Source organism: Bufo gargarizans, chromosome 1 (assembly GCF_014858855.1).
Source record: "Bufo gargarizans isolate SCDJY-AF-19 chromosome 1, ASM1485885v1, whole genome shotgun sequence".
In the NCBI taxonomy this organism is placed as follows: domain Eukaryota; kingdom Metazoa; phylum Chordata; class Amphibia; order Anura; family Bufonidae; genus Bufo; species Bufo gargarizans.
The window spans coordinates 69,811,738-69,830,368 of NC_058080.1; the positions used below are offsets into that span (position 1 = coordinate 69,811,738).

At 40.1% G+C, this 18,631-nt stretch overlaps 1 protein-coding gene across 1 annotated transcript in view; it reads right to left on the minus strand.

The window, feature by feature from the left end:
• The window catches only part of STK32B (serine/threonine kinase 32B), a 282,862-nt gene that overhangs the window by 50,560 nt on the left and 213,671 nt on the right, over positions 1 to 18,631 (minus strand). Inside the window, exon 8 of the mRNA XM_044282748.1 lies at positions 5,264 to 5,395. Within this exon, the coding sequence (XP_044138683.1) occupies positions 5,264 to 5,395 (132 nt within the window). The remainder of the gene's footprint in view (positions 1 to 5,263; positions 5,396 to 18,631) is intronic.

Sequence of the window (18,631 nt, forward strand, 5' to 3'; positions counted from 1 at the left end):
TTTCAAGGAAAATATTGTTGCATTCTGCACAATTTTTTCTGTCAAATATGGTGGAACCTGTGATGGAGTCTCCAACACAGATGTGAACAGAACCGTAATATTCACTGTGATAAAAAGCAGTTGTCAGGATAAGAGTTTCATACATTAAAAAGTTATAAAAATCTGAAAATATATTAAAAAATATTAAAAATAAATAAATCACCAAAATCAACAAGAATAATCAATTGAGACATAAAATATAGAAAAAAATTACCTTCTAAAAGCCAGATATAAAAAAAAAAAAACTAGTCACGTGCATTGAGCCTGCCTCAACTCCCCTCACATTAGAACTGAAAATTCCTGGCTACTGGCATTACTGTGGAAATGATGCAGAAAATAGCTTCATATCAAACTTACAGCCGTGACCCAGAGTTGCGGATCACGTTCATTCATAAGGACAGATTGTATACAGCCCTTGGCACTTGGTTGACGAGTGAACGCACCATCGCCCTAAGTCTTAAATACATTTGACATGTCTTCATCGCTTGAGCGTTCAACTTATCCAAATTATGAATCGACTAATAGGCCCCAGCGGTAATCATGTAGCAATACTGTATGTTACACTATAGATTCCACCTGCAGAGGGAACATGCTCCATTTCACATTAGAAACCAGAACGCACCATCCACACAAAGCGCCTGTACAAGTGCAGAACATTTCATCAATTGTACCAGCTAGTGAGTATACCACAAAGGCAAAGTAGATCATTACAGCTTGTTTTACTAGACTTCTTCTGTATACACGAGAAGCCGCAAAATAAGCAAGTACATAAAAAAGAGGAGCCCAAATGTTGTTCCTGTTACTGACTACACTACAACCACCATCTTATGACAGAAGAGCTACAAATAATATGTTTATCTCACTCCTTACCATCTCACACTGGAGAAAAGTGCAGTGTGACCCTTCTCTGAACCTTTATAGATTTCCAAGAAAAGTCTAGAGTTATGGAACATACTATCCGTTTGCTTCAATTTGCTCCCCTTTGATTACAGGCTCCCTTCAGAACTGCCCCGTGATGTTTTTTTCTAGCCTATAGGGCCCATTCTTACACTGGTATTCAGATTGCAATTCAACTGATAGGCTTCCTAATAGTAAGATAACTATCTATCTACCCACCTATCTACAGTGGCACTTGAATGTTTGTGAGCTCTTCAGAATTTTCAGCACAAACTTGACCTAAACTTACAAACCGGATTCCCAAAAAGTTGGGACACTATACAAATTGTGAATAAAAACTGAATGCAATGATGTGGAGGTGCCAACTTCTAATATTTTATTTAGAATAGAACATAAATCACGGAACAAAAGTTAAAACTGAGAAAATGTACCATTTTAAGGGAAAAATATGTTGAATCAGAATTTCATGGTATCAACAAATCCCCAAAAAGTTGGGACAAGGCCATTTTCACCACTGTGGGGCATCTCCCCATCTTCTTACAACACTCAACAGATGTCTGGGGACTGAGAAGACCAGTTTCTCAAGTTTAGAAATAGGAATGCTCTCCCATTCTTGTCTAATACAGGCCTCTAACTGTTCAATCGTCTTGGGCCTTCTTTGTTGCACCTTCCTCTTTATGATGCACCAAATGTTCTCTATAGGTGAAAGATCTGGACTGCAGACTGGCCATTTCAGTACCCGGATCCTTCTCCTACGCAGCCATGATGTTGTGATTGATGCAGAATGTGGTCTGGCATTATCTTGTTGAAAAATGCAGGGTCTTCCCTGAAAGAGATGACGTCTGGATGGGAGCATATGTTGTTCTAGAACCTGAATATATTTTTCTGCATTGATGGTGCCTTTCCAGACATGCAAGCTGCCCATGCCACACGCACTCATGCAACCCCATACCATCAGAGATGCAGGCTTCTGAACTGAGCGTTGATAACAACTTGGGTTGTCCTTGTCCTCTTTGGTCCGGATGACATGGCGTCCCAGATTTCCAAAAAGAACTTCGAATCGTGACTCGTCTGACCACAGAACAGTCTTCCATTTTGCCACACTTCATTTTAAATGATCCCTGGCCCAGTGAAAACGCCTGAGCTTGTGGATCTTGCTTAGAAATGGCTTCTTCTTTGACTGTAGAGTTTCAGCTGGCAACGGCGGATGGCACGGTGGATTGTGTTCACTGACAATGGTTTCTGGAAGTATTCCTGAGCCCATTCTGTGATTTCCTTTACAGTAGCATTCCTGTTTGTGGTGCAGTGTCGTTTAAGGGCCCGGAGATCACGGGCATCCAGTATGGTTTTACGGCCTTGACCCTTACGCACAGAGATTGTTCCAGATTCTCTGAATCTTCGGACGATGTTATGCACAGTTGATGATGATAGATGCAAAGTCTTTGCAATTTTTCGCTGGGTAACACCTTTCTGATATTGCTCCACTATCTTTCTGCGCAACATTGTGGGAATTGGTGATCCTCTACCCATCTTGGCTTCTGAGAGACACTGCCACTCTAAGAAGCTCTTTTTATACCCAATCATGTTGCCAATTGACCAAATTAGTGTTAATTGGTCTTCCAGCTCTTCGTTATGCTCAAATTTACTTTTTCCAGCCTCTTATTGCTACTTGTCCCAACTTTTTGGGATTTGTTGACACCGTGAAAATTTGAATCAACGTATTTTTCCTTTAAAATGATACATTTACTCGGATTAAGCGTTTGATCTGTCATCTACGTTCTATTACAAATAAAATATTGACATTTGCCATCTCCACATCATTGCATTCAGTTTTTATTCATAATTTGTTAAGTGTCCCAACTTTTTGGGAATCCGGTTTGTAGAAATGAGTCAAAAATATTAAACTTGGTCACTTATTTATTTAGTAAAATGATCCAATATCACATGCCTTTGATTGGAAAAAGTATGTGAACCTTTGCTTTCAGTATCTGGTGTAAACATTTCTGATAATTGTTGATTGGACCTGCAAATCGGCTTGGAGGAATTTTAGCCCATTCCTCCGTACAAAACAGCTTCAACCCTGCTATGTTGATGGGTTTCTTCCCATGAACTGCTTGCTTCAGGTTCTTTTATTACATTAAGGTCAGGACTTTGACTTGACCATTCCAAAAATTTAACTTTATTCTTCTTTAACCATTCTTTGGTAGAGCTTCTTGTGTGCTTAGGGTCGTTATCATGCTGCATGACCCATGTTCTCTAGAGATTCAGCTCATGGACATATGTCCTGACTTTTTCCTTTAGGATTTTCTGGTATAATTCATTGCCCCATCAATAAAGGCAAGCCATATTGGCCTTGATCCAGCAAAACAAGCCCAATCTATGATACTACCAGCAACATGTTTCACAGACAGGATGATGTTTTTGTGCTGGAATGCAGTTTTTCCTTTCTTCAAACATAGCCCTTGTCATTTAAACCGAAAAATTCCATTTTGGTCTTATCCTTCCACAAAACATTGTTTCAATAGCTTTCTGACTTATCCAGGTGATCTTTAGAAAACTGCCTTTAGTTGCTTAGGGGGTATCTTGGGTTCCTTTGTGACCTCTCTATTACGTAACTTGCCGTTGGCATGACCTTTGTTGGTTGACAACTCCCGGGGAGGGCAATAAAGGTCTTGAATTTTCATCATTTGTACATAATCTGTCTGACCATAGGTTGGTGAAGTCCAAACTCTTTAGAGTTAGTTTTGTAACCTTTTACAGCCTGATGGGCATCAACAACTCTTCTTTGTTCGTGCCAAGGTAAACTTCCACAAATGTGTTGTGAAGACCAGACTTTGATCGATCCCTGTGCTTTTAATAAAACCAGTCAAGCACTCACACCTGATTGTCTTTCCATTGATTTAAGTCTCCTGACTTTAAGTTAACCTTCGATTTATCTGCTAATCCTAAAGGGTTGCATACTTTTACCAAACACAGATTCATTGCCCCAGAAGACTACTGCAAAGGGTTAATTACTGTCAAAAGTGGCTAATGTATTGTGGTATGCACTGTGTAATCTAAAATGTTTGTCTATGGTCATGATTGCCGCGGAGACAGGTGGTCCCTGCCCCCTCTGGTATGACGTGGCTGGTTTTTACAGATCTGGCTGGCTGGAGCTATAGGTGAAGCTACAGCTTGTGAGCCTGGCAGAAGCTGATAGCAAGGAAATATAATTTTCCTCCAGGAAAAACACAATTCTTCTAGTGCTAGAAGCTGACAAAGCAAAAGCAATTGTGCTAGGAAAACCCCTAAGGGAAAGAGGACAGATATATGAAGACTGTTTAGGATCACAAGGGACTGTGCATGATAACAAAAGTAATGCTTGTTAATGGTTATGGACTTTGCTGCTTGTGGAGAGGGTATATTGCCTCCGGGTGCCCACCACACTTCTGTATTAGATTGGCCGACCACTTGAAAATCTGAACCCCATTGTGGGAAATGCACTGCAGTAATTATAGTGAGAATTTTGCATGCCTGTGGTCATTTGGGATTGCTAGCACCTAAAGAGAGAGATTTAGGGAATACCACTGCCATTGTTGCCACTGCCTATACGCAGCCTTTGAAAAAAGCAAGCTTTGTCAGATACTTCAGAATTGTGCCTGATATCTGCTTCTACTGCATTATCCATCATCCACAATAAAGAGACTGTTCTTTATTATCACTAAACTGTGCCTGGTCTTTGCCTCTTACATCCGTCAGCCCCTGCTTCTAACCTTCTGCCTTCAATCCCAATACACATCCATCATCAAGCGCACCACACTTAACATCAGGTAGAAGTCCCAAATCTATCTATCTATCTATCTATCTCCTATCTATCTATCTTTCAAAAATATCTATAGTTTAAACTGAAAAGTTTGAAATATGTAAGTATATAGGATATCTCACATGACTTTCTGCAACATGTTGTATAGAATTGCCCAACAAATACTAGATTTTGCAATGAACTAAGATGTGCGCAATTGGCACTATTTTCCACATTACTTTTTAAAGCTGATGAGGGATCAGGGCACTCCATCTATTTGGGACACAACTTGGCTAATCAACGCACAAAATATATAATGGAGCATGGTGACCACAGAGCTCTCTAGTTTCTCACGGACAATACCTGGTTAAACACCTATTGTCCTGTTGTCTCTTCCTTACTGATTTTATTAGAATTATTGGCACATAGACGTTTGTAAAAGAACAAAGTAATGTGAAAAAATAACTAATTTCAAAAGCATATGCTGATAATACGTATACGTATAAGGAAACTGTGCACACTTTGTCTAGAAAAAAAAAAACTTACCAGTGGACAACTTTCTTTGGCTGCCTCCCTAGACTTGTACTTAGCCAGTCTCTTCTTCTTCTTATGGAGGGGTTTAGATTCTAGAATCATCTCTTCTAACTCAAATGTTGGGTCACAGTTCAGTCTTCCTTTCTGTCATATATAAAAGCACATGATTAATACTGGTATATATTCCCAAATATATAGCAACTTTGTTTTAAATGACCTATGCTATTGCTGATCATACAATTCATGTCCAACCACATTTTATGTCTCTCTGTAGACTTCTGAAATTGAAGAATATTTCCATAGATACAGCATGTGACATTAAAAGTTGTGATGCTGAGAACAAAAGAGAGCACAGAGACATGTAGCTATAGAGTCTTTGGCATTAGACTCTGGCCAAGTTAATGGATGTCCACCTAGGAATGCCATATTTTTATTCTTAAGAGGCTCAGAACACTGTTCTGACTCATTTTAATCTTAATAGGGCTGGATCTTTTTCATTTTCTGATTCAGATCTACAAGTCCCCATTATAGACATAGATTTAAAAGATAATATTCTGTGTACCTACGGTCACCACTAGAGGGAGCTTAGTAGCTTCCAACAGACTGTTATACATTGAACTCAATAATAAGATAGTATGCAGTAGGCTCCTAAGCTCCCTCTAGTGGTGACTGTAGATAGTCTGCATGTTATCTTTTAAATAAGAAAAACCCAGCTTTGACTGATATAAAGATTTATAAAGAAATTGAACCTAGAAATGACAGGATGATGAAATATGGAAGATTCACTTTAAATGCTGCACTTAAAAAATAATTAAAAAAAGAATATTGCAGTGCAGTTCTAACATTTGGCTCTATCTACAAGCTTACCCTTGTTCCTCTCTGTCTCTCAGCAATATGAATATGTAATAACATATATAAAATGCATAATTTACACATAAATGCAGATTTTTCAGTGAATTTTGATGTAATTTTCCTCTTCAGCAGATGTCCGTCCCTAGGTCCTTTAGTCACAGGCGGGCAGTGTGTAAAGGTAAATCACTTGAATTCACTGATTACAGTATATGATAAACCCTAAATAGTGATGAGCGGGAGGTGCCATATTCGATTTCGCGATATTTCGAGAATATTCAACTGAATATTCGTCGAAATCGAAAATTTCGTCATTATTCTATTTATCGCGAATAATATACGATTTAATTATTTGCATATTGCGATCTTTCTTTTGACAGTATAAGGCAACGTTCCTATGACTATGGCTAGGCTAATATGTGTATTTTACGAATATTCTATATATAGCTATAACTTCATCTTTTCGAATATTACGAATATTCCAAAAGACGAAGTTAGAGCAATATTACGAATATTCGTAAAATACACATATAGATTGTAATTTAGCTAATATAGTGCTATAATCTTTTTTTTTTTTTTTTTTAGTCTAATTTTTTTTGCCTCTTCTGATTTTCAGTTTTGGAAAATATGTACACTATTAAAAAAAATTACTATAGCACTATATTAGCTAAATTGCAGTCTATATGTGTATCTTACGAATATTCGCTATATTGCTATAACTTCGTTTTTTAGAATATTCATAATATTCTAAAAGACAAAGTTATAGCAATAGAGCGAATAAATTCGTTATTTAGAATATTCATCTTTTTTTTTTCCAATGTGTACTGTTATTCAACTTTGGCATACTGCTCCCCGACAAGCGTCCCCGTAGCCATGGGAACGCCTGTGGGTTAGAATATACCATCGGATCTGAGTTTTCACGATCTCAGGGAAAACTCAGATCCGATGGTATTTTCTAACCCACAGGCGTTCCCATGGTGACGGGGACGCTTGTCGGGGAGGAGTATGCGAACAACTGTACAGATAGGAAAAAATAATGCCAAAATTCTAAATAACGAATATATTCACTGTATTGCTATGTATTCGTTTTTTAGAATATTGGTCATTTTATTTTCCATATGAAAACCCCTGCTTAAGTTGCTTGTGGGCCAATGGCTTATTGACCTACAAGAAAGAAGCAGGGAAGAATCATGTTTTCAGATGTTTAAAAATTACGAATATTCTATATAACGAATATATAGCACTATATTCGTAATATTGGCGAATTTACGATATTCGCGATTAATTTTCGCTATTTGAATATTCGAGCTCAACACTAACCCTAAACACATGAAAGAGATATGAGATATAATATAACCAATGTGGTGACTCCTGCCTGTTTGTTTCAAAAGTTGGTCAGTCCAGCTTCTGAAATAATAAAGTGACTCATTTGTAGCCGGAGGTTAATCACATTTTGGGTGATATTCCAGTTATTAGCTATTTGCTGATATCACCTGTATGTAGTTATAACGTCACAGTATACAATAGAGAAGAAAAAAAGTTCTTTGCAGAGAGATGGTGGCCATCAGAACCCTTTCTCTTGGTGGGCCCGAGGTACTTTAGTCTGACAGGATGAGATCCTCTACACCATAAATACTTTGGGGCACATTTATCAAACCCCTACAACAGTTTTGTCGTATCAATCTTAATATTTTACATTTTTGTGCAGTCACTCAATTTCTCAAAAATGTGTGACTTTTTGTAGTGTTTGCATCCCACTTGCCACTATTTTAAAATGTTAGCACAGCAGGGTAAGGAGTGAGTGACACAGGGCTATGCCTAGATGGCCTGAATTACCAGGAAACAGGGGGAAATTATATCTGAATTCAAGTTCTGGTGCGCAGAGCTATTGAGCTGTAGCACAATTATTAAGAAGCATGTACCTCTTAATAACTGTTGTGCATTTGACACCATCAGGGCAAATACCAAAAATGAAAATGCCATTAACAAGTGTCCTCCTTTGTCTGCATTTAGTTACAGTATGGTCTCAACTTTCATTACATGATAACAGTAAGTGGCTATTACTTCCATGTCCTTTCTTAAGAAAATATGTATGACCCCCTATCCCCTTATATTATGTATTTTTCTACTTTAGGAATGTATACATTATCATGCAACAAGCTGGGGGGAAAAAAAGAAAATAATAGGAAGTAATCATGTGACCAAACTAAAATCTGAAAACTATAGAACTACATATTATACTGTTTTAAGCCCCATCATGGTATCCTGTGGGGGCCATGTGAAGACAGGAGGTTTCTCTTTCTTCCAATGTCTGAGGAGGGAAAAAAAGCAGATTCCATTATTGATAGCTAAGACTCTGTTCACATCTTTGTTGTGACTTCCATTTCTATTGGGAACTACAATACAGTGCCAGATCCATTGTAAAAAAGGATACAGTAATAGGATCCACCCAGAAGGATCTCCTGTATATCACTAAGACAATGATTATATTAGTAGAGTTCATGAGTTCAGTCGTTTCCCAATTTCTAGATTCTACCGCGGTGAAATCCATTGAGAGATTCCAACACAGGAAATCTGTGAGACCAGTGGCGTACACAGAATTCATAGGGCCTCATAGCAATACCCAGTATGGTCCCCCCTGCCCCACCTAGTTTCCTAGCACACGTCAATCACTTCCAAACAAAGTAGAATATAAAGCGCAACGTTCTATATTTCTGATGAATTTACATTTAATTATGCGTAAGAAATTTTAATAAAAAATTGTAAGAAAAAAGTCAAACCTGCCCCTCAGCGGACCTCTATGTAACAAAAAGTGGAATAGGTGCTTCATAAATATGGTGCTCATTCTGACCACCATATTAGGGCTCATGCCCACGACTGTAGCCTGTTTTGCGGTCTGCAAAACTCAGATACCAGCCTTGGGCATTTTGTGGAACGAAACATCCTGGCCTATATAGAACAGTCCTATCCTTGTCTGCAAAACGGACAAGAATAGTATATGTTCTATCTTTTTGCGGGTGCCAGAAAACGGACATACGAATGTGGACAGCACGCGGTGTGCTGTCCGCAGCTTTTGCAGCCCCATTGCAGTGAATGGGTCCAGATCCGTAGTGTTTTCATATCGAGAAGAGAAGAAGTTCAGCGCCTAAAAAGAGACAACTTTTTTCCAGTGTCCATGAAAAAAATAAATGTGTCAATGATTTTTTTTGAGGCTGGTGGTAATTATCATCATCAAATGCTGGTAAATGCTGGTAATGGGGTATTTTCAGTATATTGAGCTATTGACGTGAATTACTTATATCATTCTTATGGTTTACTTTATCATTCATTATGATTTTCCAAGTTGTCTGTAAAAATGCTGTCCTTCAGTGATTTGGGGATAAGTTGTCCAGAAAAAAAGAAAAATTCTGGTTGCCAACCCTGCTCCCCGAACCCCCAGGGCCTGTACGAGTCTCATAGTCTGCCTCCAGTGTGAGACAACATTTCAAAGAACAGGCCATTTACATAAGCACAATTCACATGGAGCAACAGCCAACGCAATGTCCATGTAGTCAGGATCATACTTGTTTAATAGGTATGCTGGGTATAAAATCTAATGCCCTGTTCTTCCCCTCCTTGGTAGAAGTAGCTACAGAATGGAGAGGAAGGAACTTGCTGTGCTCCTGTTACCAAGTCTCCAGAGGGAACTATTCCAAATTGTCCTCAAGGAAAGCCTTAAAATTCCAGACAGTAGTGACCTGCTACTTCTGCATCTACAGAGGCTGCTGTGAAGTGCGCAGATACAGCTAAGCCACCCATCACCAAATAACCACTAGGCCGGTATCACCTAAGTGCTGAATTACCACCAACCAACCTGCCTTCATATCCTTACCCTTAGCCAGAGAAGCACTAAAGCTTGCTGCTACCGTATGTATTTAAAGTTCTACATTGCACTTAGTAAAAAGGACTTTGTTACGATTAATTATAGCTTCATTCTTTCGTACAATAATTCCACTGCACCAATCTCCACGGAGAAATGGCCTGAGGGAGTACATACACCATGACATGTCACTACCACTCCTATCCTCTACACGTCTCCTCTACAAGAAAAAGAGCAGGCACATTTTGAGCTTCTTAGAGGGGGCTTTTAGAAGGTGGCATCTCAGCCTGCCTTCTTTTTACCGTTGAGGTGCTTTTCTCTTTACATATATCACATCCTGGAAAGGGGGATATAGGACGGCTCTTCCTCTGATTAGGGATAGCAAGGTGCTCCAAACTGGTGTCACACTCCAATCACCGCGAAAAATTGTACAAAGAAGGTAAATGGGCACTTTTATATCCGGACACACACAGGTTTAGTGTTATAACACAGAGGAAGGAGGCAGGATAGCCTTCGAAACGCGTCTGGCGTGGAGGATAAGAGACCTGGATCTGGCAATAACTGGCAAAATTGAAATACCAACATTGCTTTATTAGCCGTTGTTGGAGAGAGCGCTTTCACTTAAAAGGAGCCCAGACCTTTTGGCCAGTGTCTTGCAGTCTACAGAAAACAGCAGGAAGCTGGTGAAATGTAATCACCAGCACAGATACTGCGGGATACATGAGGAACGCTAATCATAAACAGAGGATTAGACCGTAAACCTACCACGGGATAATCAGAGAAATTCATCTGACCTGCAGCCGGATCTGTGTAATAGCCAGAACGGACTATACGGACTATATGCGCAGCAGTGAGGCATTACTGAAATTTGTCTCCCAGAGGTAAGCTTACCTTTTACTCACGTCACGTGGGACGCCACGAACTGGACACTACTACTATGCGTGAGTACTGAATTATCCTCTGATATTCAAACATTACCGAATATTTGATACGAAAATCTCCTGCTAGAAATCTGCGGTTAGATTATAGTGTGAATCCAAACTCTCCAGATTGCAACATCTTACATGAAATAACTGAGTAAAGTTCTATTCTCAGCAAAGTAGTTACTAGAGAGATGCAATTGTCACACCAATACTGCTGAGTTCCTTCAGACCGTGGGCAATACACGACCCAATAATCTGATTAAACATATATTTCACTATTTTGAGCACAGTGACACCTTTAACCCTATAATATTGGACTTTGATGCACGTTCACATTTTTTTCAGCACTATATAATTCATGGATGGACTTTGATTTCTTTATTTTCAGTGATTTTTTATTGTTAGCACTTTTGGACTTTGATTTTTTCACTTATAGGTGGTAGGACTCTATTGGATTTACACTTATTTAGTCACCATTTTATATCAGTGTATTGCAGTAGGAGTATATATCCACCTACTCCAATCTGTGAATTGGACGGACTCTGCTTATTCGCAATATCTATCTGGTTGCTTTATCTGGCCCTCAGAAGCTACTTCATTCAGTATATAATAATTAGTATTTTATTGTATTTTACTGTGTATTTATAGGCCTGCAGATTTTATATATGACGTCTTTTTATTTTAATCTGTATTGGAGATAATAGTACGGGTATTTTTCAACCTAGATTTTTGTGCTATATATATATACTTTTATCTTCTGTATATTATTATTATTATCATATGCATCAATAAATGTAGATAGTGTTATAACACTAAACCTGTGTGTGTCCGGATATAAGAGTGCCCATTCACCTTCTTTGTACAATATATCACACCCTGTATACTCATGTGTCACTCTTCCATTAGTGATTACTGTTGTCTGCAAGTAAAATAAAACTAGTGCTGGAAAAGGGAACTTTACTTTCCTGCATTAGTCCTAATGATGCTTAATGACTCTGAGATGACAGAATTAATAGCTCCATCCAATTCTATTTAGTAATGGGGATAATATAACATTATGCTGTAATGGACCGATAATCAGAGAGATTTGTATTCATCTACTATACATAAAAAAAAATTAAAAAATACATAAAATTCACCCAGGTAAATACAGTATGGAACATAATTTAAAAACACGTAGACCTCCATATGACTGGCTACAGCAGGTGAAAGATATTCTGGTGCAATGAATTGGGTCCCAAGCCGGCAACACATCGATGATGCTGCCCCATCTGTCCACTGCAACTAACAATCAAGTTTTATAACAAAAGAATACATAGTTAATATGGTTGAAACAAGACACAAGTGCAACCAAGGGATAGATGGGGATGTGAATTATAGGAAAGGGGAATCAGACCCAGAATTTACTTTTAAGAATTCATCTAAGCTCTTTTTAAAACTGTCCACTGTTTCTACTGTGACCAAGTCTTGAGGAAGTCTATTCCACAGATTCACAGTTCTTACAGTAAAGAAGCTTTGACGCTTCTGGAGACTGAACTTTTTCTTCTCCAGTCGGAGCAGTGCCCCCTTGTCGGGCATTTTACATGCAACAGTTTTTCACCTTATTTTTTGCATGGCCCATTCATATATATTTGTATAGGTTAATCATGTCACCCCTTAGACCTCTCTTCTTAAGACTAAATAAATTTAATTATTTTATTCTTTCCTCAAACCTAAAAGGTGTATTAGACAGCCTGATTTAACAGGCGACTGTCAGGAAGGAAGTGTTCCTTCCTGGCAATCGTCTGCTCACTAGTGGAGTAGACCGCTGCTATTACATGCAGTGATCTCCTCCTCAGTATAGGGAGGAACGATCGTTATGCCATCATTCTTCCCTATACTCAATCATTGCCGCAACAGAATGTGATTAGACACTACAATCTGCCGTCTGCAAACAATGAGTTTGGTTGCTCTCCTTTCTACTTTTTCCAGCCCCAGGGCATCCTATCTATGGACTGGTTACCAGAAGTAAACAGCATATTCCAAAGCTTTGTAAATTGGTACTATTACATCCCAGTCCCACAAGTCCATGCTTCCCTTAATACAAGACAATATCCTGGTAGCCTTATAAGCAGCTGATTTACATTGTATGCTGTTATTTATTCTACGATCTATACCAAAATCCATCTCTATAAGTGGCTCTCCCAGTGTTACATCCCCTAGGACACATGATGCATGGAGATTACTACCCAAATGCATAACTTTACATTTATCCACATTGAACATCATTTGCCAAGTTGATCCCCAAACACTCAGAGAGTCCAAGTCAGCTTGTAGTTTATAGACATCTTTCATAGAATGCACAGTACTACAGAGCTTGGTGTCATCTGCAAAATAGAATAGTACTTTGCAGTTCAGGAAGAAACAGGAAAATGCGAAAGAAAACCCAGACAATCAAAAGGAAAGAAAATAAGCTACAAGCAAAGAGTGTCCTAGTGTCCTCCCTATTTGAGTCATAAACCGATTTATGACTGTTCACTGTTATTTTACTTGCAACATGACCAAATTTACTGAGTTTTTTGCGCAGACAAGGGCTAATTGTGATTGATGAGCAAATCAATTCTAAAATTAGACCTGTATTATTTTTTTTAAGTTCTGATTCTAACTAATCCCAATTTTGTGTGATTTGATATGGGATGACAGAGGAGAAAGAGAGAGTCAATTAAAGCATTTTCCATTCCGCTCTACGTTATTCTAACCAGAATTAGACTGGTCGCCCAATTCTGCTGAATCGCATGTGGATGAATTTTTGGAAATTTACAAATTTCTAGTAACCACCTCACACCAGAGAATAGAAAAATTTGTTATGAAATCAATTTATACCTTCTTTAAGGCTTGGTAAGTACTATGTACATTGAAGTCCAAAAACACATGGCCCACCCTCCTATTTATTCAGTTCAAGAGTTTCAGACACATCCATTGCAATTAGGTGCATAAAATCAAGCACAGAACCATTTAATCCACAGGTCAAACATTAGTAGAAGTATTGGTCGTACTGAAGGGCTCAGTAATCTTAAACCTGGCACTGTATTACAGAGAATGAAATTTCTGATCTACTAGATCTTCTTGGCTTCAGGGCTTTTATTGTGAAGTGGAAGCATTTTAGGAGTAATTGTTATACACAGGGTGTGGACCCATTGAGTCAATTAGGCCTCCTGAACACAACCGTATCGTTTTTCAGTCTTTAAAATTTGCATCCTGCACATTTCATGGGGTCCATTGTAGAAATGCCCATTCTTGTCAGCAAAGCGGGCAGGAATTGGATATGTGCTATAATTTGCATCCCGGCCGCATGGATGTGGGCAGCACACGGATGTCATGTCTCTGTATTTTTTGAAACCCCATAGAAATTAATGAATTTGCACATTCGATCTGCAAGGGGTCTATCTAAGTGACCCCCCTCCGGGTTTTTGCCTTTTAACCCTTATATAGATATCTCAACCCCATACACCACATTTGGGATAAACTAGAATGGAGACTCAAGCCAGGCCCTCTCATCCAATATCAGTGTCTGACCTCACAAATGATCATTTGGATGAATGGGCACAATTCTCACAGCCACACTCCAAAATCTTATAAAAAAGTCTTCCCTGAAGAGTTGAGGCTTTTGTAGTTGAAAAAAAGGCCCAGCTCCAGTAATCGTCATGGCTGTGGAGTGTGGCATCCAACAAGTTCATATAGGTGTGATGGTCAGGTACAATATGTAATATGTGACTGTGTCGCTTCCCAACGTACTCTTAATCAATCTCATGAACAACTTGTTAGGGAGACCCAGATAAACCATGATATCACAGCCATGCCCCTTTCCAATCAATGGGGCTGAGCTGCGATACCAGATATAACACATGGACAGGTGTGGTGCTGGTTAAAAAAAGAGCACAACCTTTTTAATGAGAAGTGAGGAAGCTACTGCATCCAAATACAATATTACCCAAATATTATTTAGTTCTAAGCTCAAAAATGTTTTTGTTTAACCTACAGGATAACATTTTTTTAATTCTAGCAAATTAAAAAAAAAAATATTCGGTGCATCTTATAGTCCAAAACATATTTTAATGAAGTGGAGGGTTCCTTCATCAGGTATTAGACAACAGTTATAAAAAAAGCATTCACAGATATATACACAAATCAGGTCAGGGGTGATTGAGTTCCTCCTAGAAAGTACACAGCAATAAAACATTTCAAAGGTGGATACTATAGTTAAGATAAATAAAATAAAATTAATGTCCTGCTTGTAAAAGTAAAAAAACAAAGAAAAGACAAAATAACAATAAAAAACAACCCCAATAAGTGCCTAGAATATGAGGAAAAACCTCAGAAAAGATCACATTAACCCCATAACTAGAGTTGAGAGAATTTTTCAAAAATTAAATTTGCTGGTTTGCCGAATTGTTTGGGAAAAATTAGTGTCTATCCGAATAAATTTGCGGCGAATAAGGTTAAAAAACTGTGATTTCCTGGCTGCAGAGAGCCTTTATAGGGGTGTAGAACACTGTGCCTTGCAGTAACACGCATAGGGAGTCTTCTTTGGTAGTGAAATAATACTGGGAGTCCGTATGACATGCAGATGACAGGCTTTGAACTTAGAATTACTGCACACTTCAGTTATTTGGGCCGTCATGGGCCAAAAATGACCAAATAACTCAAGTATGAACTCAGCCTTACAGGTCAATGTTAGCGCCAAGAAGAAGCACATTCCTTTTACACAGTCATCAGCTGATTCCACATAGATGTCTACAGAACCTGTTCAATTAAATGTTTATACAAGTAGAGCCCCCAGACAGAGTAGAGAGGGTGTCAGCAGTAAGTTTGTGTTGACGTCACTGATTATTTTTCCCTTTCTCTGATGCGTCAGAACAATAACCTCCAAAAAATGGATCCTGTCTGTGGAGCATCCGCCTTCAGCCCATCAGCACTTGGTCAGTAATCCATCAGTATTGGTAATGCCAAAAAAACAGGAGTGGATCCAAAACAGAGATGAATGGAATATTTGCATGTCTTCTGCCTTCTTTTGGCTACCAAATCATAAGCCAATTCTGATGGGACCATACAGGCATTACAGCTGCTACACAGACAGGATCCGTTGTGCGTCTCATTTTTCCTTCCTTCTGACAGATCAGAAGAAAGGTCAAATAAATGATGATGTCAGCCAGGCCGAAAGGCAAAATAGTGGCCCAGTCATGAAGGGGGGAGGGTGGGAAAAGCATGAGAAGTCCACAAAGTTGCCCTATGCCATAGTGGTGAGGTGGAAGCAGCATGAGGAGACCACAGAGTGGCCCAATGATAGAGTCCTGAGGTGGTGGCAGCATCAGGAGGCCACAGAGCGGCACAATGACAGAGTCTGGAGGTGACGGCAGAAGCAGTAGCAGCATCAGGAGAAGGCCACCGAGTGGCACAATGACAGAGTGTGAAGGTAGCAGAAGTATGTGGAGGTCACCGAGTGGCACAATGACAGAGTCTGGAGTTGGCAGCAGTATGAGGAGGCCACCGAGTGGCACAATGACAACCTGGAGGTGGCGGCAGCAGCAGCAGTATCAGGAGAAGGCCACAAAGTGGCACAATGACAAAGTCTGGAGGTGGCAGCAGTATGAGGAGGCCACCGAGTGGCACAATGACAGACTGTGGAGGTGGCAGCAGTATGAGCAGGCCACCGAGTGGCACAATGACAGACTGTGGAGGTGACAGCAGTAGCAACATCAGGAGAAGGCCACCGAGTGGCACAATGACAGAGTCTGGAGGTGGCGACAGCAGCAGCATCAGTAGACCACAAAGTGACTCAGTGACAGAGTGGGGAGGTGGGTGGCAATACCAGTACCCGCTGACGAAGGTGGGTAAAAGAAGGAGCACTTGGCATCAGATGTGTGGCATCAGGCAGGTGGCAGCATCAGAGTAGTAGCTAAGGCAGGTCTCTTTTTGTCAAGGTTTGGGTGAGGCGGCATGGATGATCTAATTAGATGCATCAGGCATTGGTGGGTGGAAATCCTAGCTGATCCAGGAATGATTCATCTTGACAAACGTCAGTCTCTCCACATTTTGGATGGACAGGCGAGTTCTTCTTGGGGTAACTATGGCCCCTGCCGCACTACACACCCGCTCTGATGCCACACTACTGGCCAGACAGGACAGCTTTTCCAGGGCAAACTCGGCCAGTTGCGGCTACAAATCCAGTTTGGCAACCCAGTAGTCCATCGGATCTTGAATGACGGCTGGTAGGATGCTATTCAAGTATGCCACCACCTGCTGGTTCAGGTAATGCTCCAGGTCTACCTGCTGCTGCTGGTTTCTTCACTATGGGGGTGAAGAAAGCTGATAATCAGCGACTGTAGACTGAGGCTGCTGCTGAGGAAGCTGGTACTGCTCCTGCCACCCCACCCCTCCCCAGCAGCCTTGGCAGTGGAATATGAGCGCAGAGGGCCCCCCTGGTCAGACCTGCGAGAGGATGGGCGATGGCGCAGATAGGCAGCGTTAAACTGACTACATAGGATGTCTCTGTAGTAATGTCACGATACATGGGAAATACTGCTGGAATCCAATGGCAGGGACAAGGCCTGTACACTGGAAGCACCAGAGTCTTGAATAGAAGTTTTCAGGACTGAAGGATGAAATACAGCTGAGGTCAGATGAGCAATGGGTCAGAGCAGGCGGCATAGGAACGTAGTCAAGCAATCCGGGTCTGCAACAGGAGGTAGCAGGATGTCACAGAGTAGCAGGGTAAACCGCAAGGAGGAGGAACACACTAGAGAGCTAGTTCCAAGCAAGAGGACTGCACAAGCAGAAGATAAAACACAATACTCAAGCAATTAGTAACAGGCTTGAGAGGTTTAAATGTAAAACAGGAAGTAAGATGGGACCCAGCTGAGACACAATCCACCATCTTAACTGAGGGAGAACTTGAGGGAAAGACAATCTGAACTAAACAGACATAGCAGGATGATTCCTGACATTACTCCCACCTCAACAGCGGCCTCTGGACGAGACCTGACTTGGTCTCTCAGGATGTCTTTGATGAAACTGTTTGATCGGTCGGGGAGCATTAATAATATTCACCGGTTCCCAAGAATTCTCTTCAGACCCATAACCCTGCCACCTAATGAGGTATTGTAGATGGTTCCTGAAAATTCTAGAGACCAAGATATTCTCTATAACAAAGTCTTCTTGCCCATCTATCTCCACGGCATCCGGAGGAGGACGGATACGTTCCTAAAAAGGATTGGGTATGGCAGGTTTAAGTAGGGACACATGAAAAACAGAATGAATCTTCATAGATCGTGGGACCTTGAGTCAAACAGCTACTGTACTAATTATCCCGATGATCTTATGAGGCCCAATAAATTTCTGTCCAAGTTTTGGTGAAGGAACCTTAAGTTTCAAATTCCTAGTGGAAAGCCATACTTTATCCCCTATTTTAAACATTGGTGCTGGTCTACGAAATGTATCTGCTGCCTTCTTGTAATTTTCTTGAGCCCTCTCTAATGCTCATTTTAGTAGCTCTAAATTTTGCTGTAATGCAGAGATCTGCTGGAATAGGTAAAACAGTGGGGAATTTGGGAAGAACATTTGGATGATCCGAGATGACTTCATCAGGAAATCCATGAAAACGAAAACACATTCTGAACTATAAGGTCAGCAGTATCTTTAGCAGAGGATAGGCCGGTACATTGAATTAAATGTGCAGCCTTAGTGAGCCGGTCAACTACTACCAAAATTGAG